Source organism: Haliotis rufescens, unplaced genomic scaffold (assembly GCF_023055435.1).
Source record: "Haliotis rufescens isolate VD_foot unplaced genomic scaffold, xgHalRufe1.0.p SCAF_5, whole genome shotgun sequence".
Taxonomy (NCBI): Eukaryota; Metazoa; Mollusca; class Gastropoda; order Lepetellida; family Haliotidae; genus Haliotis; species Haliotis rufescens.
This window is the reverse complement of record NW_025964223.1, coordinates 49,136,533-49,160,670: the sequence shown is the minus strand read 5'-3', so window position 1 is coordinate 49,160,670 and position 24,138 is coordinate 49,136,533. Positions and strand designations below refer to the sequence as shown.

The window sequence follows — 24,138 nt, the reverse complement described above, 5'->3', positions numbered from 1 at the left end:
TCACTTCCTCACGTTGTGCACTACTGAAATTGAAAATATCCTCCATTTACTATTTGAATGTACACATGTAAAAATATGGTAGCACTTGCAGCAATGGATAGAGACTAGAACTGGTACCACACTAAATATAGATAAGAATCACATTGATTTATATTGCAACAAAGCAATATATCTACTCAAAAGAATGTTCTCTCTCTCTACCTAATATTACCGAACTAAAACAAATATCTATTTAGCCTCTATCATACGCAAAAATATGTCTCATACACGAAATGTGAAAACAAAACATTTATGACCATCTGGTCGTCATGGCACAACCTCTTTGCATAACCTTACTGTGATAATGGTCTGAAGTTTTAGTGATATTCGTCATCATTTTTATGATTGTGTTTTCCTCGTCGCGAATAGCTGGAATAATGCTGTTGTGGCTTAAAGCAACAATTACTGACTCACTCTTTGTATAACCACACTGTATCAACAAATGTGCCTATCCATCATGTATTTGATATGCATCACAATAGATTAACTGAATATACTCATATTGACCAACATAATGGTATATACTATTGAAATAGAATGTCAGATCTGTACCCAAGAAAAAAAAGAAATAAAGTGATGAAAAAGATGATTGGATGACAGGTCAAAATCTCTTATAACATGATGTTTGGTTTTCGGAAATTCACTTTGTTTGTTGTCTCGAACACCGGCTAACTCGAACCCTTTTCCCCGATCCCCTCGAGTTCGACACAACGAGGTTCAACATTTGGCGTTTCATTGGGGACATACCTTCAGCATATGTTTTACGTTTATTACCTTTAGAGACGGAGCAGGTTGGATTTTGATGTACGGCATTCGTGTCCACTGTGGTGTGATCATGGCTATCAGTAATACGGTTTATTTCCTGGGGAAACATGTCACTGGACTGTTTATGTCAGAGTAAATTGGGGTGAAAATAATATTTGAAAAATCGGCGTACATGTGTGTTGATAATACATTATCCATGAAAGTTTTATTATTGAAAATTACTCCTACCTAAATTTGTGACAGTAGTTGTTGATTCTTCCCTTGCCTCCTGTGCTACGTTCAAATTGTAAATCTAAAATAACTTCTGGTCTCAGTTCTACTTCCATTTCATTTTCTTTCGTCTTTATGTCTAATTATTTTAATGGATGTTTATCAAATTAAGGAATCGTAATATATCTTACTTATTCGAGCAATAGAGTTTACTATTAGCATGACATTGTCACCCATTGGCATGACATTGTTAACATAGATTCTGAGAACATTTCATTATGAGGGTATTCGATTCCTCTTGGGGCACCTTAGGCTAGTGGGCCACCGTGGAACCTTATTTATCAAGATATTATAAAACCCGTGAAGATTCCGGGGTAGAATAGGTCTTCAGCGACCCATACTTGCCGTAAAGGGCGACTATGCTTGTCGTAAAAGGCGACTAACGGGATCGGGTGGTCAGGCTCGCTGACTTGGTTGATACATGTCATCGATCCAAATTGCGTGGATCGATGTTCATGCTGTCAATCACTGGATTGTCTGGTCCAGACTCGATTATTTACAGACCGCCGTCATATAGCTGGAATATTGCTGAGTGCGGCGTTAAACAACAAACAAACAAACAAAACAAACAAGATATTATAAACATACTAACCATCGGTATTGACCATATTCACATAATAGTTTGTTCCGTTTGTTTCTTGAAATTCTTTGGTCCCAGACGGAAGAATACGTAAGTAAGGATAACATTGCATGAAGTTTTGATCGTGAAAGTAAGAAAGACATTTCATGTCAAGGTGGCACACATGACCACATTTTATCGCCGACATGTTTCCGGAAACTGCTTGTAAATCTCTGATAAATGCATCTTTGGTTGCCAACATAAAATGTAACACATTTATGACAAAATACATTGTTAGTATTGCATTGAGGAGCAATTCAAATTAACGTGATATATTCTTTTTGAACCAGAAGTTCTCGGAGCAGCCGCACATAACCTGTGTGTGGAGTGGAGTGTCTATGAATTGTGGAGACTATTTGTTACACAGCAGCTAAATATCCTGGCACCTGTCGACAGAGCCCTGTAAAGGACACGTGTAACGTTTCCTGTTCGCTGAAAGTGATATGTCGAGAGCACAGGATGCGACGTGGTTGACACAGCATTAACGTTAATACGTACTAGTATGTTCATGAAATACAGGTGAACACTGGTGAAATGTTTCAGACATAGTTGGCATATCCCATTAAAAATGGTCAGACGAGATGTCGGCCACAGATTTGTCAAGGTTGTAATGACTGTTGTCGTAATGTACTTTTTTATTACTGTAAGTCAAACTATAAATTACACATTTTACTCATACATAGAACTGCCAACTCGTAGCAAGGCCTCAACACATGTGCAGCTTTTGTGATCGGTATCACAGGTCCATGTACCATTGTTATGATTACTTTCATCAATATTTACTGGATTATACTTGCGATATGTAATCATTTACAATGACAATCATGCTTTTTACACTTAGGTATCTTGACAACGGGTTACATTCATGCTTGTTTATTTCCTAGCTTCTGAAGTACTGTGCGAAATCGATGGTTTAAGCTGTCTGCCCACATTTGCATCAATTGTATGTGTCCGTGAAATATAATTTTGCGAACACTTGGACTCATCACTTTGTAATAGTGATTCATAAAGACATGCCTATGGTATAGTTGGAATCGTTCCTTATGATGATGGAGTTTTGACGCTTTTATTTATACCATGCAACCGAAATGATAAAGTGTGCACTCTAGTAAAATAACATGCATACAATGCAATATACTTATGGTTGAGGAAAGGGTTTTGTCGCTTTTATTTAGTAATTAACCTGCAGGATAACTAAATTTAAGTGTGTACATTTAGTTTATGTGCTTAACATAAAAAATGTGTATTCTCATGCCACTAAACTTTGGATTGTACCTTTGGCCTTTGAACACCAAGTTTCCTTTACAAAGATTGGTTGGTTGGTTGTTTAACGCCGCACTCCAGCTATATTCCAGCTATATGACGGCGGTCTGTAAATAATCGAGTATGGACCAGACAATCCAGTGATTAATATCATGAGCATCGATCCACGCAATTTGGATCGATGACATGCATCAACCAAGTCAGCGAGCCTGACCACCCGATCCCGTTAGTTGCCTTTTACGACAAGCATAGTCACCTTTTACGGCAAACATGGGTTGCTGAAGACCTATTCTACCCCGGAATCTTCACGGGCACCTTTACAAAGACAAGACAATCCGGCTGTTCTCTGTCCTTGGAATGAAGATACTTGATATGACACATAAGACGTGACCCAATGAATAAAAGAAATCTTTAAAGTATTTCAAATACCTTTGAGGTTAGTTCATCTTCTTGTGTTGTATCAGGCGAATTATGTTTCACCATAGATAAAGACACCATATCACATGTTTAGCATTCCGTCAGTTTCTTTCGAAGATATAGCTTTGCAAAGCAATCCCTCGACACATTCCTGGAAAGGCTTTGTCTTTCAGTAATTCTTTATGTACATATAGTGATGTGACAGACAATCTAGTAACATGATCATGTAACTGATCCTTACAATCAACAGGGTCAAAACAAGCTGTCAGCATCGACAACGCTGCTTTTCTATGATATTCAGTACAAACTTAACAAGGTGGCCAGGAAATAGAAATAGAGTAATGTAAAAATTACAATATTGTCATATGGACATATGGACATATAAAATGTTTTTCACGCATGCATATTCACCCCAAACAAATCTCCTCTGCACGTCCAAACCGAGTTCAAATCAAAAGTTTCGGTGATTTCTAACTATCAGTGTTACCCATTATTCTTCAAGACCATTGTTGAAAACCCCTACCAGTATGGTGTCAGGCCCTGGACAGGCCCTGGGCAGTAATCTCTATACAGACAAAGAAAGGACAAGGGGAGAATGGGACAAAGGGTCAACGGAAAAAAAAGAAGTCCGTGCTTATACCTTTTAGCCGGCTAAAATGTGCGCTGAAAGTTTCCACAAGTTACAAATGCATTTGGACTGTGACTGTTACTGCATAACAGAAACTAATAGTTTGACCAATTTCCAGGGATTCTCCTGGGTGCTTCCGATACGACCACAAATACTTCCAAAAGCAGTTGTTGTAACCCTCGGCTGTCCCAAGGATATGTCATTAGCTCTTTCACTCACATATGATCACAAAGTCTTAATACCATGCAATAATTAAATGAATGAAACAGATCAAACATAAAATAATCTTAATTTATTTGTTAGCTTTTGTTTAACAAACCTTTCAAATACAACACATACGTCAAATAGGTGCCAGATAAAACACTGATTCGTTGACAAGAGGTTTACATATCGGGAAGACATAGTGGTACACTAACTATTGTTAAATTCTTAACCTGCTTTAGATCAAATGTTTCACAATGGTTGTTCTATAGTGCTAGAATGAATTGAATAGAATATACATGTATACCATTGAAAGATGATGTATCAGAGGTTATTAAAATGCTGATTATATAAGTACGCTATATATTATATGCCATTATACAATAATTTTGCCGATACACTTAATTCTCGAAAGTTAAATAACCAACCATGGGATTGACAGCAGCGGTGATGTGGGAATACTGAAGCGATTATGTTGAACAGTTGTCCATATCATTATCAAATATTCACCTCTACCGGGGTGTTGAAAATGGTGTAAATGAGATGAGTGTGGATGGGATAGTACTTGTTAGAGAGATTAAGTTATGCAAATGGGATGAGTGTATTGGGGCGGGAGCTGGAGAGTTGAGGTATAGCACAGAAGTTAAGAATGGAAGGGAGGGTATATAATAACGAGTTTATTGAAGTATTGCACAGACGTTGTGTGTGACTGGGAGGGTACGTATTGGGGAGTTATTTGAAGTATTGCACAGACGTTGGGTGTGACTGGGAGGGTACGTATTGGGGAGTTATTTGAAGTATTGCACAGACGTTATGTGTGACTGGGAGGGTACGTATTGGGGAGTTATTTGAAGTATTGCACAGACGTTGGGTGTGACTGGGAGGGTACGTATTGGGGAGTTATTTGAAGTATTGCACAGACGTTATGTGTGACTGGGAGGGTACGTATTGGGGAGTTATTTGAAGTATTGCACAGACGTTGTGTGTGACTGGGAGGGTACGTATTGGGGAGTTATTTGAAGTATTGCACAGACGTTATGTGTGACTGGGAGGGTACGTATTGGGGAGTTATTTGAAGTATTGCACAGACGTTGGGTGTGACTGGGAGGGTACGTATTGGGGAGTTATTTGAAGTATTGCACAGAAGTTGTGTGTGACTGGGAGGGTACGTATTGGGGAGTTATTTGAAGTATTGCACAGACGTTGTGTGTGACTGGGAGGGTACGTATTGGGGAGTTATTTGAAGTATTGCACAGACGTTGTGTGTGACTGGGAGGAGTTTGTGTTTTTATAGGTTTAGAATTTTAGGGTTTATTGGCAGCTTGTTTGTTGTACTTTTATTTTTAAATGCGGCCAAGTAGGCCTGTTTTGATTAGATATATGCCTAGTGCTTTAAAGGTTTGTAAGTCATTTAGGTGGTTTAGTACCGTTGCTAGTGTCATGTGATTGTTGCAATTTAGTGTAGATTGGAGTGTTGTTCTGTGTTGCTGGTAATGTGTGCAATATAGTAATACGTGGTCAGACGTTTCTTTTAAGTTGCAGTGGGGACATTTACCGTTTTGGTGTTTTTTTAATTTGGTGTAGGTGGGAGTTGAACTTAGTGTGGCCTGTTTGTAGTTTAGTTATTACTCTGCCCCCTCGTTAGCGCTTTTAAGATTCGTTTGGGTTGATTGCAAATACAATCAGATTTCTGATAGCTATTTTGCCACTTTTGGAAGAGAGGGGGGCGGTCGGGTAGCCTAGTGGTTAAAGCGTTCGCTCGTCACGCCGAAGACCCGGGTTCGATTCCCGACATGGGTACAATGTGTGAAGTCCATTTCTGGTGTCCCCCGCCGTGATATTGCTGGAATATTGCTAAAAGCGGCGTAAAACCATACTCACTAACTCACTCACTTTTGGAAGATTTTCTCCTTTGTGATACTTGTAATTTCGTTTTTTATATTGGTAGGTTGATGCTTACTTCTTCTAATTTTAGTGCTGATTTGGCTGGTTTGTCTGCGTGTTTGTTGACAAACACTCAAATGTGGACAGGGATCCAAACTATTTCTATGCTGTTACTTAGTTTACGTAGATTGTTGGCGCTTTTAATTATATGTTGTATTAGTTTTGGGCGCTTTTTGCGTTTTTGTCTTTTATGGCATGGAGCCCACTTAATGAGTCTGAAAGAATTAGGTTGTTTTTTTGTGTCAATTTATTTGATCGCTGTGCAGGGCTGTTACTATCCCTATTAATTCGGCTGTGAAAATTGATTGATTATACATGGAATCCTTACCGGTATTATATATACAACACAGGTCTCCCCATAATCAAATGATCGCGTATATTCTGGATATATTGGTGATAATACCCAATCAGCTTGCATGCCTAGCCGGTCGTGCTTATTAAGCCACGCCCCCTCGTTAGCGCTTTTAAGATTCGTTTGGGTTGATTGCAAATACAATAATTAAGCGCAACAGTGGTACGTGTACGTTTCCACATTTTTTCTCGTCCATCGTATTATACTGGCAACATAATGACGTAAGAACTATCTATTGCTATTTTCCATGATACTTGCATTTTAGAATTTTAGGACTTTAAGATGCAGTTTGTTTATATATGTTTTTTAGTGTATGACCCAAATTTCCATTGAATGTGATTAGCTTGAAAATTCAAGTAATAATTTTCGCATAAAAAGAATCAATTATAATTGTATATCTGATATTTGTGTTTTCAATGTTTATCCATCTTTAGTTAGATTTAAGTTATCCCAAGTTTGTCATGGTTGAGTTGGGCAGCAAATGGTACCAGACCAGGTCCCTGCTGACCTCCGTTTCTTAAACAAATACGAAGACGACAGAGGCTGTGTCAGTGTTTCAGTTTTGTGTTGAACTGCTCGGCGTATTGATGGCTATTGCCATCAAAACGTTCAGGTGAAATACTTGGCAGTTCATGCTGTTGTCGTCGTCAGCGTCGCCTGGCGTTGCTGTATAATTCCCTGCTTATGCTGAAGGTGTTGTGTTGTTGGCAGGAGGAGGAGTCTCTTGGCCCCCTTCTTGTGAAGTGGTGTTTTGTTACTTTGGCGTAACAAGGTCACAAACTGACCATAGGAAATAAAACACAAGACAATTCTTACTGAAGACAGGGCCCTTATTTTGCGGACACTGGTAGGCATCGACCACACAGTGTGACCGGAAGTCCAAGGCCCTTAGGTCGACTGCCACCCTGTAACTTCGGCCGAGTCTGTTTTAGACAAGTACAAGCATACAGTCGTATACAGCTGTCACATCATGCAGTGAAAAATGATATTTGTCAACCTTGGAATAACCGCGATGCTGTAATCGGGAGTATCCACCCCTCTCATGGATGACATTCTCGAGGCGTCTCCTCATGCTGCTGATCAGACGTCTGACAACACTGGGATGTCCTGGTGAATCAGAAATCATATCTTGTAAGGTTCTTCAAAGAAATTATTGAAACTTTGCATGATGCAATTTGTTTGACATTTGTTGCATGTTAAAGGTAACTTGGCTTGGCAGCCACGTTGGACTCAAGAATTCCAGAGAGCATGTTACCTAGTTTTAAGCACCTCCTCTAAACCTAGCACTGTAAATGCTTCTAAACTTGCTAAAGAATATCTCCATACTTAATACATCAAACTGCAAGCCGTTTCCCCATATATCATTTAAATGTTCTCATAAAATATACTTTATAGTTTCTGCAAAGAAAATATTGAAAGTCGGCAGTATGTATCAATATTGTTTGTTGCAACATTTTTTTCGGAACTCATGTCCAACAACGCTTTTGATTTTTAGGTTTTATCAAAAATAAATTGCATATAGATGGCTTGTAGAGATATTGCAATACGTTTTATATAATGTTAATAACCATTCATTGGCTTTTCGTCAATGCAAGAGCCATGTGCAGTCTGCTCTTGAATGTCTTAAAACTTGAATCACTTATTACGATGGGTATGACGTCATGCCATCAACCAAATCACTGCAGCTGACCACCTGATCCATTTGGGGCGCCTCTTACGACCAGCATGGGATGTTGGTGACCTATTCTAAAAACCACGTGGTACATTGCTCATAATATCAATCACTGGATTGTCTTGTTCAGATTCGGAAAAAATTTCTGACTGCTGTCATATTTCTGGAATATTGCTGAGTGCACCATTCAACAACAAACAAACAACGTGTAAAGGTTCAAGCTGCTTAGTTTGTCCAGTGTGGATGATGTCACTTCAGGCTTGTAAACCATTCTCCAAACTGGTAAAAGTCCAATACTGCAACACTTCTGGCTTCCCTCCAACATCAAGCTGAAGGAACGCATCAGTGACAAAGGTTGTAGAAGTGTACCTCTTTGAAGTCCATGCACACAGCTGACAAACCAAGGCTAACAATATTCATTACGACCGGCTGATCCAGAGCATAAAGAGAAACAATTATGAAAAAGCTAGGGTAAATAAAGTGAGTGGGTGAGTGAGTTGGGTTTAAAGCCGCTTTAGACAGTATTCCAGTTATTTCACAACGTGTCAGCTTAATGTGGGAGGAAAGCCCGAAGATATGCAGGTCTAAGACGTTTACCACTTCGGTGAAACCCACGAGCACGGGTATGGTGCTGACAAACCTAGAAACATAATTGGGGCGAAGCCGGGATTCGAACCCACAATCATAGGTTTCTGGCATGCCCAAGGGACTTAACGAATTTCGGCGCCTTAGACGACTGGGCCACCCGTGACCTGGGGTAAATAAAGAATCATGAAACAGTGTACAGTTATTCATTTATTATGTCTATGTATATATATCTGATGGGATTACAAACCTTTGGTTAATATACTTTTATTTACAAAAACAATACAATAGCACTATTGGTACTGAAACAGTCAGTCAATCCTGTACATGATATACTACAAATCAAGACTTGTATATACAATTTCTACACTTTATCACACATTGTTTTGATTATGAAAATATCACACTCAGTTCTCCACATTTTCAACAGTTTTGAGATCCCTTTCAAATAAACACAAGGATTTTTTTTTACAAATTTTCAGTTTTCTATAAAATGCCCTAATAATAATAGTTTATATGTACAGACACCTATAAGTTATATGCTGATCATATCAAAATAAATGATTGAAACAAGTCAGCAAAAATGGACATTGAGCTCTAAAAATTCAATTTGAGACAGAGTATTAGTACAGTGAGATCAACAACACCTGATACTAGATGTGTTTTATGACTGATGAAAATGAGCACTTCAAATCATTGATTCTTATTTTCAAAAGAAATGAAGGCTAAAGTTTGTATGAGAATCCCAATAGGAACGAAACCTAAATGAAACTAAGAACAAAGTATGACTCCTCCATTTTGTACGGCTCAATGAATGTCCAGTTTCAGAAGTTTATGAAATAACACACTGATCCATGAAGGTAAATGCTATTGCACTATGATCATCAGTGAACAATACTAACTTTGCAAAATCCCAAACGTGGAATATTTTTGTAATGAGCAAAGGTAATAGTTCAAATCTTATGGAAATAACGAAGTGAAGGTAGAGGTCTGAGACAGGACTAGAAATACACTAAGTTACAGGTGTCAAGCTCTTCTACTCCGATAAGTCAAAAGGCATATGTCCTCTTAAAATGCATAATGAAAGCAGGGGTACAAGTGGACCCAGGAACATGTCAGCCCAAAACAAGAAATCAAAATTGTCATGATTGTTAAATACTGATGTCTACAATTGGTGCTTCTCTTATTAAAAATATGCTCATCGGGTAAGGTGCCTTAGTTTCAGTGTGACTCTCTAATGTCCATTGATTACAGGTACGTTTCCCACAGTATTGTATTTAATTGTACTGAAAGAAAGATATTTATAAGAAAGGACCACTAGACCCTCAGAGAGATATTTTTAACATTAGGCGAAACCAACTCAAGCTAGTGGACTCTCCCTGCAGGAAGGTCATTAGAATTGAAAAGTAACATATTTGCTGCTATTTGGCAAGGGCTGGATATTGCACTCAGCTATGGAATTGCACAATATTAGAGAGGATGCAGTAAATGAGCTTGTTGAGTTTGTTACTTTCAGAAACAAGAAACCTAACATCTACACACATTTCATTCCCCTCGACACTCAGAGGAAATCAAATCTATAACTGCAGAATGCACAACCATAAACACAACCTTTGATGAATAAATATTCTAATTATCTCACAAATCATGTTTTGATAACACCAGTTGATGTAAAGAAACACTTGGTCCTTGACGCCATCAGCACACTCACAGAAAATATACTTTTGTTTGTTTCATATTCTAAACTCTTCTGCACTGTTCATGTCTTTCAAGTACATATTCAGAAAAAACATTTTCTTCAGTTGATGAAGTTGATACTTGTATGACTTGTATCTCTTGTCATGCTTCATTCAAAGACAACTTTTCGTTGCCTGGAGACTTGGATATTCAGTTTCAGTGAAAACATTTCTGACAGTGTAATCAGTTAAATACATTTATACACATCTGTCTATAGCACCATCAGTATATCATTCAGCCCTTGTTCAAATGAGGCCCTGGAAGTACTTTTCGTAAAGAGCTGGATATATCTTTTGAAAACATTTTAATCTCTGTTTCTTTTCTTTAAGTGGGACTTGTGTATCGTCTAACACTGAGTTCATCATTTCTATGAGGGCTTCCTTTGTTCCATCTTCAGACTGCTTCTGATATTCCTCTTGGGTCACTCGGCTACAGAATGTCGAGTCTGGAGGAACAAAATAATCAACACTCATTAAATTGGCTAGGGAAAGCTTTGACAGCACATATATCAATATATCCCTGCAATATTCCAGTGTGAGGCTCATTGAATTCATCTGGTGATCTAACATTTTATCCACTAATCCATCCTACAACCACACTTAGAATTCACTTAGAAATGAGTGAGTGAGTTTGGTTTAACAACGCTATCAACAGTATTCCAGTTATATCACAGCGTATCAGCTTAATGTGGGAGGAAAGCCCGAAGTGATAGAGGTCTCAGATCTTTACCACTTTGTTGAAACCCACGAGTATGGGTATGGTGCTGACAAACCTAGAAACAAAATCGGGGCGAACCGGGATTCGAACCCACAATCATAGGTTTCTGGCGTGCCCAAGGGATGCAACTCTGCACAGCGAATCACCATGCCTTAGATGACTGGGCAGCCTGTGCCCCCCACTTAGAAATGAGATAGTAATGACAACTTTCTCCTTGGAAAAAGGTAAAAGTAAATTTTTCATTTTTCTGCTGATACATCTTTTACAAATATGTATGGTAGTCTTGAGAACTTAATTATTACCTTAAACTTGATGTGTTTTTTCTACATGTAGATTTCCTTAAAACTATAGAAAATATTGAGATCCTCACCACTGACTATTTCCATAATGCCTGTTTTGACCTGATATAGTCGGAAGGCAACCTTCTGTCTAATGGAACGGGGTACGATGAAGATATCAGAGAGGTGGTTGAGGAAGAACTGCACCAACTCTGCTCCAACACTGGATGACAACACCTTGTGCTTGAAAATGCAGCCGCTGAATGTTCTCAAAACTATCACTTCATTTGTCTCCTGGAAAAACAAAGCAATATACTGAATTATTTCAAATGGCTTTTGCTGGTAGCTTGGTATTGCTACTAGACTGTAGCTGGACAAGTGAAAATGTGGATTTACTTCAAGCTTTCTCCTAATAACTAGTAATGTCACATGAACCACTAACCAGAATGAGCATAAAGTATTTATAACATGGCATCTAACAATACCACTGGGGAAACATATATCATATTTTCCAGCCTACCTGGACATCAATCCTGAAGGTGTTGTCCTTGGCAATTGCCAACATAAACTTGAGTAACCTCTGCAGCTCCTCCCGAACAGCCCATGGCAACAGCACTACGTCTAGCTTCAGGGCCAGCAGCCCAGTCTCCTCCCTCCCAGTCAGTATCAGGTTCAGTATGGCCATGTGCAGATCAAAAAACCTCTCTGGAAGCAGAGGGTCTGACAGGTCTTGGTAATACTTGGATATAATTTTAAACAGTTTCAGTTTTGTTTGTGTCCCTGCCTGTTTGAGGGTATCATCTGCTAAGAGGGCCATTCCCTTAGGTAGACATTCAATACAGTCAAAGGCTGCCTGCATGACGCAGTCAGTAGTGTCGGAACCCTCCAAGAAGGGCATTACACTGTGTTTGGCAACAACGTTTGAGATGATGATGTTACGACGCTGCTGGCGCTTGTTTTCCTTCTCCTCACTGAGGATACCATCAAGGAACATGATGTCCACTATTGTCAGAAGCTCAGCCAGGGCTATCTCCTTCCAGGTCTCCTCCACCACTGTTGGGAGAAGGATCAGTTTTACTATATTGGTCTAGGATTCATAAAATAATGTCAGTACATGTACATATCAAATGGTATCTCTGGAGCCTGTGTAGAAGGTCCTTTTCAGTCATTCCAAATAGTTTTCCCCGGATGTCTCCTTTTTCGCTGCAATCCTAAATTAACTTTCTCAATTGAGGCAATAAAAATGGCCAACAAACATTTTACCCAAATCTATATTAAGCAAACACTGTGAACCATTTTTTATATTAAACACACATCACTCATTTACCTTCTGGTGATATTTCCTGACTGTCTGACGATCGTGTACGTTTGAGATCAATTGACTTGAGAGAGCTTGCACTTTTACATCGTATAGAGCTGCCTAGTTTGATGAGTTCCTGCATGACAGAGGCCGACTGCTGCAATGCTAGCGGGTTACACAATAGATCATCCTCAAGTAGGTCAGGCTCAAATGCTGGGTTGATTCTGAAATCAAGCAGACAGTGAGTGCATGTTCTCATGAACTACTAGCTTGCTTAATGTGACTACACTTCCCAACAGCATCTTTGCTTGAATTATAGTAGTACAACAAATGACAAATTACAACATTAGATGTTTATTTATATTCAATGCAATGTAGATAAATACATATTTTCAAAATATACATAAGCACAGAAAATATATGTGACAATGTGTGTGGCTGCTTTCGTTGTTACAACATGAAATAGATCTTGTACAAGTCATTTTTTCCATAAGTTGAAGCTATAGTGTTTCAAGAAAACACCCTAAAACAAAACAATACATTCTGTACACTACATTTTTATATAATTACAATAAGGTGTCGGACAGTCTGTCTGTTGCAATTTGAAATATAGATCTGGGTCTGACCACCCTTGGATGGACAACATGAGCTAACCTCAGATCTTTCCCAGATTTGAAGTCTGAAGAGTCATCCATTGTAGATGCCTCACTGTCGTCAAGTGGGCTATCATCCTTGTTCTCCTTGTCAGAGTCCACAAATCTGTATAATTTACTGTTACTGTCCTCAAACAGTTTTTTGCCTTCACTGGACCTGCAGCTGGCTGGCTCAAAAACATTCTGGTTGATTAACATCTGGCACACCTGAAACAGAGGACATTACTGGAATCAGTAAAGGGTCATACAGAACTGTAAATAATTCAGCGGACTTGTACAGGTTGTATGTTCATCAATGGCAAATATCCATGAATTGACGTTGATGAAGGACAATATACAAAAATATGGGAATTGCTTTATTTGATTTTTAATTCTCATCCACCTCACAACATTATGATTTGAAGTGTTAAGGGTTGGTGTGTACTAGCAGAAGTCAAATTTGCTGTTCATTGCCTGTTGAAGTGATGACTCAAATTTGTATCTACTGTAGCTTCAGAGGTCAGCATAGTCTTTGAATCAAGAACATGGTTCAATGGGAGTAGCTCTGGATGTAAAGTTTCCTCTCCTTATTCTACCCCACATATTTTCCCTTAGAATCAATGTGATGTTCCCACCAAGCATGCATGCCATACCTTGACTGCCTTGTCCCGAGACAGGTCCGTACAGAATGTTTCCTTGTCACTCAGGAGATAGTGAAGGACAACGTCCACAGCATCTGTCCCGGTGAATGTGTTGTCATAGTGTCTCATCTTGTAGCGACGACGCTTCAGCTCCACTTTGCTCTTTACATGAGAGATTATCTCGTTCCATATTTGTGTAGCACGGAAAGGACCTGAAAACAATCATATTACAATGTCAAGTCAAAATACTAAGAGCATAAAATGGTTCTGAAATGAAAGTCTCCATAACTGATTTTGTGATTTTCTAATCATACACACATCTGCTGAACATGCACATAGACAAACGTCCATTTTGCCCAGTTGAGTGACTTCACAGAACATACAGAACTAGAAATCCTTGTACAAATCCTGGACCAAAGGCAACACTTTAAATCCTAATCCTTCAAATAGAGCTCAACAGCTCACCTGTACAAACACACATATCAAGAACTACAAAGGCCCAGTGACAATGGCACAATACTTCATCTCCACAGGATGTCCAGTAATAACAGGTTGTACATGCAGTGTGTTGATATCTGCTTTAACACCCTGACAGACAGGACATTGTTATCCTTACAGCGCAATCTGAGAACTGTTATTTCCCCCATACTGTGACTGGATTAACACCTACATACAATGAGAGGTGTACCTGGGGTATTGTGAGCTATAACAACTACAGGCTTAATTACCTCAAGTGTCAATTATAACATACTGGCTGGGACTGTCTGTAATTACCAACACTACATGGTTGATGGTTTAAGTCCTTTGTAGTTTTACAACAGTAAAAGGTCTGTAAATACAGGCTACTGGTTTATGAGGGATTTAGGTTTTTTTACAACATGGATGAAACAGGTTTCTCAACAACATTATTTCTGCATCATTTCCACCTACAATGATTTTCTCAGATGATCTCAAATTTAGTTGAATAATGGTACAATCAATCAACTGTGACCTTGTGTAAATCACTCTGGCATAACAGATAGAACAGCTCCCTATTTCTATCTTAGTACATATACTTACACTTTTTTCAACATCCCTGTGGGGACACTTCTCTCAAAAGCCCTCATCATTTACACTTAATGGCTAAATTTGAATGTGGAGTTCTCCATGTATTGATACTAATGAACATTAACATAGGACAACGCTAATATATTAATTTCAAATGTCCAAAAGTACTGACACATGCTGACACTACACCAACACCACATAGTCACTTTATGAAAGCCAAACCATGATGCCAAACACCAACTTCAGCTTCAGAGTAAAGTACCCACCCATGATGTGTTGTTGACTGTGTGAAGGTTCAGGATGCATCTGATGCTAACCTCCCACAGCTTTAATTAATTACATGTGCCAGGTGAAATGAGTTCACTCATTGCCACCAAACAAGTCAACTACTGCTTTAACAACTTAACGATCAAGTTAATTAAAACAATGCAGAGAAGTTGTCAATTCCAGTAAGCTCAATTAGCTAACGAGGAAACAATGAGGAGTGCTGTCAGTGAGTGTCAATTGATGAGGTAATTGCTGGAACAACATGTCAGATGCCTGACATGTGTTACAGATTGGATTGTAATTTGGGATGGCAAGAAAACTCTGTCCGCTTGTTTCTACAATGTGCCACAGCAATGACAGATATATGTCAGATACACCTTTACCAGTTCCACCAGTTGACAATAAGTGGACAATTGTGCTGACATTCTTTTCACAAATGTACAGGATACATAAATATGTAACTTATCCATGTGTGACAGGACACATGTTTACTTCTACTGTTTCATTGCACCAACTATTAATGTCAGGTTGATAATTTCAGTATCTTACCTATTACACATTTTCTTGACATTTCAAAACAATCATAATAATTGAATCTTTTCTTTTACCTCTGTACACTTTACTTAAAGATATTGGGAAAAGAGTGGACAAGGCTATGGGATCTTCTACATGCGGCGCTCTTTACAGACAATAATACTGGCATCCTTATTCTTCTGTTGCAAATGAATTATGTATTCCTCAAGCTCTTGAAATAATGATTGAAATATAATCCATTTTGTTGTGTTCTATACTTTTATAAATCTGCCATGTTTAGGTAAGGCTCAAATGTAAATCATGTTTGAATGTTTATGATGGTGAACTTTAATTACAGAAAACAAAATATATCCTTGGTTTGGTCCTATACAATGCTAAAATGAACTGTTTTTCATTTTGGAATGTTATAAAATGGCATACAATCTTAAGATAATTATGAAACCAGATTCTGTCAAATTATCCACTGCCGCTTAAGACTCGGATGTAGTGACCTAAACACACATAACTTCAACCGATTCATAACTGACATCCCAAGATGTCCTTGTGGTCATGCAATACTATTAAGACCTGCTACACTCCTTTGTTTGTTGTCATTAGGATCAAATTAGAAGAAATTTTGTTATCTGTCCACACTTTCATTACACATTATGGTGGATATAAACTTAATATATACTCTGAACACTTACATATAACATTATAATATATGTATCTTGTCCACTTAATGTAGTAATTAATATTGTGTATAAACCCATCATAGTGACTATCAAAATCGGACACTGTTGGACTGACCACCAAGGAATATCTTGTGTAATTACTATATATACACTTTGACTATCTATTGTTAATTGATTACTATAGGGAGAGGTAACAAAATATGCATTGTCTTGTTTACATATCTTAATATTCAGTTGAAATATGTTTAAACCAAATTAAATCTTTATCTGGAACTCTAATTATAGGTTAAGTATAATATTATATACTCTTGGTTAAATTCAAGATCACCTTAACATCAACATTATTCCAGAACAATATATATATTTTTTAAATTTGAATCACATGTCACAATATTAAATTTGTTGACCATTTTGACACTGAGTGAGTGAGTGTGCTTTTACGCCGGTTTTAGCAATATTCCAGCAATATCACAGCGGGGGACACCAGAAATGGGCTTCACACATTGTAACTATGTCAGGAATCAAACCTGGTCTTCGACGTGACAAGCAAACACTTTAACCACTAGGCTACCCGACCGCCCCTCAATGTTGACACTGATATGATCACCATTATAAGTATCAGCACATTATTAAATTATTACTGTATTTGCCATATTAAACACCCTAGACACAGTAAAGAAAAAATGAAATGACTTTAAAATCAACTAAATAAGTTGATTGAATATTTATCCTTTTGAAGCAAAATGAATAATATATAATCTCCAAGTGATCTCCAATGTGTTTTCTTAGCTCTTTTAAGCAGGTAGCAATTGATATGTTTACTCAAAACTGGAGGTCGTCACTAGATAACAGTACACGCTACGACGTCTAAAACCTTTATATATTGTCTAACATCAGAGGTTTACCTGCATACTATTACAGAGAGAAAAATTAGAGACACATTTATTAAACTTAGGCTAGGGTTAAATGATTTGATGTGCAACAGGGGTCACTTCTCCTCTATTCCTAAGGATATGCGTTTTTGTCCATTCTGCGAAAACCAATTTAACGAATTACACTTTTTGTTAATATGTCCAATTTACGACAGCCTAAGATTGAAATATATAAAAAATATATCGGTTTGAACTTATTTTAGAAAATACATAGTTACTACATCCTAAATGTAATAGGTTTCACTTAAGTTCAACCTGGAAAACATACATTCCAGTAACAAATAACAGAAAACTAACAATAAATCAAATTTAGCCAAGGTTTCCTTACCTGAACGATTATTCACCATGATTATTGTATATATCACATGTAGTAATCCAAAGTATGAGAGAGAGATATCTGCAGTTTACCATCACTGGGGGGCAAGTTGTATATATAGCCCATATCCCCACCTGGGCTGACTGGATTAAACCCTGTCCTCTGATTGGCTGTTGGGATGAGGGTTATACAACAGTAGTCTGGTTGAACAATACAACATGTGGCAGTGCTTCAGCCTCTGTCTGGGCTAATACAATATTGTCATAACACAAATTAAAATGTTTGTCACTTGTACAAACACCAGTTTAGAGTGGATAAAGGCAAATCCTATGCTTCCTGTAATTATTTCCATTGTTTCCCTGGTGAAGCTAATCTCCTACTAATCAGGACAGTGACATGGGTGCATTCCAAATCCCCACCAGCACATAATTAGTTGTAACACTGCCTGAGCATAAGCAATGTTTTTCTTCCGTGAAAAGATGTTTTTCTTGTTCTTTAGATACAGAACAAACTGCCTTCAGCTTCTAAATATTGAGATTGGCTTAGCAGTGTTCAACCAGTAGTAATTTCTCTGCTGAGGGAATTTACTGATTAACAAGGCCCCAGAAGGGATTTCCCCTACCCATAGAAAACTGGTTTACTGGTGTAGTTCACAAGGTGATCAAGTGTTGTTAACAAGCTTAGTAACAGATCTAAGTATCTGTCCTAAACACTTGTCCGACATGAAACTGTATCTGTGAAGTGAACAGCCCCAGCAGGTAATACAGGAGCTTAATGTATCAGTCTAAGTACAAGTATTCACACCAAAAACTGGAATATAGCCTTTTCATTGACATATTTTCTGAACCTGCTTTATACTCTTTTTTTGAATGGCCTCAATATTATGTTGTCTAGACTGATATGTAATGCTTATTGCTTCTCCACAGCCCAGCCATATCTTCCACACATGTATTATCAATGAAATTTTCATTTATAACCACCAAAGGAATATGTCAGACTTTCGTATTATATTGTTTCTTACATTTATAAAAGTCAACAACAACAAGCTATTTACCATATCTTTACCAGTAGTCAAGGAGACTGCAATATACAGGCAAACATATTTTGTTCATTCTAAAATTTAAACAATTTGAACAATGACAAAGTTCACAAGATCAAGAGTATTAAGTAAAGTGTGGCACTAGATACGGATACTAAGATTTATTATATTTGAACATAATTTCATCTTCAAGCCTTCAGTCAGTCAATCATTTAGTCAATTTTTCTGAAAGGCCAAAGGTTCATATGGTATAATATATATCAAACGTGGAGGTTTATGTACATGGTTATATATTATATTCTGTTTGATAGGCAAGGTGTAAAGAATTGTTTGTTTGACATTAACATCATCAATGTACACATGTTGGTGTTCAAAATGATATATTTAAACCGCATAGTACATGTAGGATCGTATTTGGGCCAAATGAAGAGGGAATGAAACTAATTCTCGATACAAAGTAACTTTGTTTGCATATCCTTTCATTTCTACCGATTCCTTCATCATGTACATGTCTTCCATTATCATAAAGTTATGACATCACAGCGCTAATGCAACGCATTTTTCTGTAAGGTATCATTCAGTCCTTGGACATATACCGTAGTGGAATTTCCTTGTAAGCATCACTGATGCTGTCCGCTTTTGCAAGTGTCTTCGCATTTGTACTTTCTAATCCAATTATAAGTCTTAATACTTATTTTAAATAGTTAAAATAGCAGTCCGTAAAGCAGGTTTGTTTACATAGTACATATTCTCAAGAACAAGTGCGTTTAGTTTCAAATGTGGGCCCACCTTGAACTTTTGATTAGGCAAACAGAATTAGCTCCCTTCTCGAACCACCGATAATGCGGTTTCACCAACTGTTTATGCCTGATAATGATTTGGGTACAAGAATTAAGATATGAAAACTTCCTCTGCCTATGAGATTTTAAATTTATGGTTTGAAATTGATTCCATATTAAACATGAAAACAGCAATATCCCTATCCCCCACCATGGGGCATATTCGAATTTTGTTTGTTCATATAGAAGTTAATATAAACTAAAGAAAAAGATACAATAAGCCTTAAGAGATAGGGACTAGGGTCGCTTTAAGTCATCAGAAAAAATGATGAAATGTGATATTAATATTACACACAAAAAGCCCCTTCTCTGGAAAATCTTTTTATGGCACCAAGACTGGAATTCAATTTTGATATTAAAAGTATCTCTTAGATGAGTTTCTGAGTAAACTTGTCCCAATTGCAGACACTATGCACTTATTTGAAAAACATGGTGCTGGGCTATAACTCCATAAAAAATAAATTTACGACTCCCATATTCAAACTCAGTCTTGACAAGTATATCTCAGATAAGCATGCAAACTTTCATTCATGTAATGTCAGTGGTTTCTGAGAAAACTTGTCACACAGTATGCACTAAGTTGAAAACCACAGATCAAGGGAGATAACTCTGTAAAGAATGAATTCAAGACACCAATTTTCGAACTCATTAAAGATGATGACCAGTAATATCAGTGTGTAAAATTTGTCCCCTTTAAGAAGTGAACGGAAGATGGAAGAACTCGGTTCCTTTATCCCCTGCCCCACTTCATGCCGGGGGATAAACATGATAAAAATAATGGAAAACAATTTAAAATGTCATCCCCAATTGCAGCACAAGCCATGATATAAATTTCATGTATTCCTTTGTTACATGTATTTGTACAAAGTGTCTGATATTTGTTGTGAGAGACATTTTGGGGACTATATTTTTGGTATATATATCTATGGTTTGAAAATATGCAGATATTAAATGGACCATAAATAACATTTACTATATGGGGTTTGCCAACACTTGTTAGTACATTTTTGTTGTACTTTTTTCCTGACGATTCAAAATCATTGAATTGTGAATCATATATATACCATGCACAGGACATTCCGTAACAAGTGTACCTTGGTTGCCTGAAGTCAGCTGCAAATAGTCCCTACTGAGCCTGCTTGGAGTGGGAACCTTTTCATCAAGTGCCTAACACAAATGCTAGATTTCCCAGGCATCACTTCTTTGCCAACTTGAGTTGCCAACATTCATCACTTACTTTCATCATTTACTTATTGTAAGTCTGATCAAAGTTATAGTGGTGGAGCAAGCAATCAACCAGAAACCAGACCTGTATTACACCCCCTGACCATCTCTATGCTGGCTCCATCACACATAATATCATTGATAGGCATATGATAAACATGTCCAATTAACAATTAGTGAGACATATAGCTTTTTTATGCACAAACACAGACTAAAATGTTAATAGTTATTTCTGTGAATATTCAGAATTAAAGAAATGTCCTGTTCATGGATTGAGCTGGTAATACCTATCCCTTAGCCAGTGTATCTCAGGAATTGACCCGGAAGGAAACATTATGATGCCTTCTTTAACAAAAGAGAGCATATTTCATCACAGTTTGTACTTGATACTAACAGATTGACAGAATATTGATTGGCCTGGAATAATCAGGTTCAACTGTAGAATAACATAACTATATACTAACCATATAACTATGATAACATGATATAATCATGATATTACTGATTAATTTTTGCTTTGTACGAGAGTGGTTTCTGATAATGTGCAAATAATTTCTGGTATATATATATATATTTTGTGAAACAGGCAAAATGTAAAACACTATGATCATGATGGTTTGAGTCTCAAGGCTGGAATTGTGCTTTTAGATTTAAGACTGGATCGTGTGACTGGAAATAGCATGTCTGACTTTAAAATACACTGATGTGTTGCTATTGTGATCGACATGCAGCCAAATGTTTTTAGTACCATTCTGTGTTGCTGAAATGGAAACTTTCCTCGATGAAGAACTGATTATTCAGATACATCATACAAATACACAATAAAAAGCACAAATGCTTGCAAACTTGCAGTTATTAGCCACAACAAGCAGGGTGTCTCCTCCAATTCAGTGAGAGTTTTACCAGTGAGAGACTAATTCTCTTCATAATCATCTCTGGAGACTGATCCCTCACAATGTATGGTACATGGTTTCAAGCTTCAGCAACAAGCACCTGTTGATCATTTGGATGAGGTGGTCCTTTAGTATCACTTGTCCGAGGACTGAAGCCCCAACCTTCCGTTCTCCAGACAGACACTATACCACTAATACTGTCTGGACCAGACAATCCAGTGATTGACATCATGAACATCGTTCCAAGCAATTGGGATCGATGACATGTATCAACCAAGTCAGCAAGCCTGACCACCCGATCCTGTTAGTCGCCTTTTACGACAAGCATAGTCGCCTTTTACGGCAAATATGGGTTGCTAACATGTATAAGGAAATGAAGCTGACATGTATCTGATGTATTGTTGCAATTAGGAATCACAATGCATCAAAAACTGTTTATCATGCCTGTGATGACTAATATTTTTACATTCAACATTCTGGAGTGAGCGAGTTGGGTTTAACACCACTTTGGACAGTATTCCAGTTCCTGGGTTATATCATGTGTCAGCTTAATGCAGGATGAAAGCCTGAAGTGAAGCAGGTCTCCGATATTTTGGTGAAAATCAACCATTGAAAATTCCAGAATATACCGGTAGGTCTATAGCAACCCATGCTCACGGTCAGGCAATGTGACTAGGATGATTGCATGTCATCACATCCTAACTGAAATCAATGCTCATGATGTCAATCACTAGATTGTCTGGTCTAGACTTGATTGGTTGGTTTGTTGTTTAACGCCACACTCAGCAATATTCCAGCCATATGACGGTGGTTCTAGACTTGATTATTTATAGACTGCCTTCACATAGCCGGAATATATCTGAGTGCGCTGTTACACAATATACAAATAGTAACATGTTGAGGTACTTCCATGTCATGATTATGCTATCCCGAAACATGTTATTGTTACAAGTATGAATACTGTGTCAAATGGTAAAACTCCCATAGCATTATGATAAATGTATATCTGTCAGTTTGTTATACAGTAAACTATGTTTATAACAAACATGCTTATAATATAAGGGCATTTGTTATAAATGTAGTTTTTGTATTTACAATGTCTGTGTTATGCTAACTCCCCCATTATAGTGCAGGTAATTGTGATAAACATGGCCATCCGAAAACATATGATATCCGAAAACCCATGATAGAGTCATGGGTCGGCATGTTGTTTATATCATCAGACGTAAATTGATGCACAAATTCATCTGTACATCTAGGTATTACCCCTTATACTTGTAAGCATAAGGGGGTCACAATGATTTGTTTCTTTTCAAATAAGGCCATCAATATTTTCTTGTGTTTCTCATCTCCATCCTCAACAATCAAGAGGGCAGGCCAAAAAAATTAAAAAACAGTTTTAAAAAATGTATTAAAAAAACAGTTTTCACTAATTGTGGAACATATTTTATGACATTTAAAAGTTTAAACACTTGGTACCTGTCTTTAAATCAATTTATGATGAAGATCCACACACTTTGCTTCAGAAATGAATGTTTAATAAACACAGCTGAAGAAACTACAAGCTTATCTTCTAAGTTCTTTATGAGTCACATCTTTTTTTATCACATCAGGGCTTTCCACAGCGGCAGGAGATAGGAAACTCAGAAAATATGGAGAGCCGAAGAAGAAATTCCACCCAAGGAAAAACATATAACAGAGTTTGTTGAGGAAACAAACAGAGTGCAATGCAAGAAATAACTGCATCATCATAACCATTTTACTGGTTAACAAATTTCAAGGTTATAAATCAAGTTATCACTAATATTCACGTCTCATGTCCTTTGTCAGGTAACCATGGTTACATAATGACATAATTATACATACTCTTATGACTAATGACAAAACTTTTTTTAAATTTCAACTCAAATCAGTCTCTACTGAAGTGTTTGATGAGTGGTATCTGCCCAATGCCATCAATCTGGCGTTCAAATTAAAGAACAGTGTAAATGTAAGTTGGTGCAATATTCAGAAGCTACCTCAGATAATACATCATGTGCCTTTTTACACGTATACAGCTTTTTGCTGGATGTGATTCAGAGCTCCAGATAAGCTTTTGGTGTTGTGGGTATTTTACCCATGCATTTTAGAATCACTGGGTATCAGTAATTCTATATGGGTATTCAAATTTCTGGTACCCATCAGTTTTTACACATGTGGGTATTAAAGTTAAATATTTAAAAACACTTTTTATCTAGTCCCTGCAAACTGGTGTTGTGTGGGTTCGAGAGCTTTATAGGACTCAAAAATACCAAAATACTTCCACAAGAAAGT

The 24,138-nt window shown here is 37.4% G+C and overlaps 1 protein-coding gene across 5 annotated transcripts in view; it reads right to left on the bottom strand.

Annotated features, from left to right (window-relative positions):
* Window positions 1-8,941: 8,941 nt before the first annotated feature.
* Window positions 8,942-24,138, bottom strand: part of LOC124137102 (DEP domain-containing protein 7-like) — a 59,744-nt gene continuing 44,547 nt past the window's right edge. For all 5 annotated transcript variants that reach the window (XM_048383830.1, XM_048383829.1, XM_046503261.2 and 2 more), the window contains exons 2-7: window positions 14,073-14,272; window positions 13,442-13,647; window positions 12,815-13,011; window positions 12,008-12,540; window positions 11,580-11,781; window positions 8,942-10,937 (exon numbers count right to left, since the gene is read on the bottom strand). In XM_048383830.1, the coding sequence (XP_048239787.1) occupies window positions 10,738-10,937; window positions 11,580-11,781; window positions 12,008-12,540; window positions 12,815-13,011; window positions 13,442-13,647; window positions 14,073-14,189 (1,455 nt within the window). In that variant the 5' untranslated portion in view covers window positions 14,190-14,272 and the 3' untranslated portion in view covers window positions 8,942-10,737. The remainder of the gene's footprint in view (window positions 10,938-11,579; window positions 11,782-12,007; window positions 12,541-12,814; window positions 13,012-13,441; window positions 13,648-14,072; window positions 14,273-24,138) is intronic.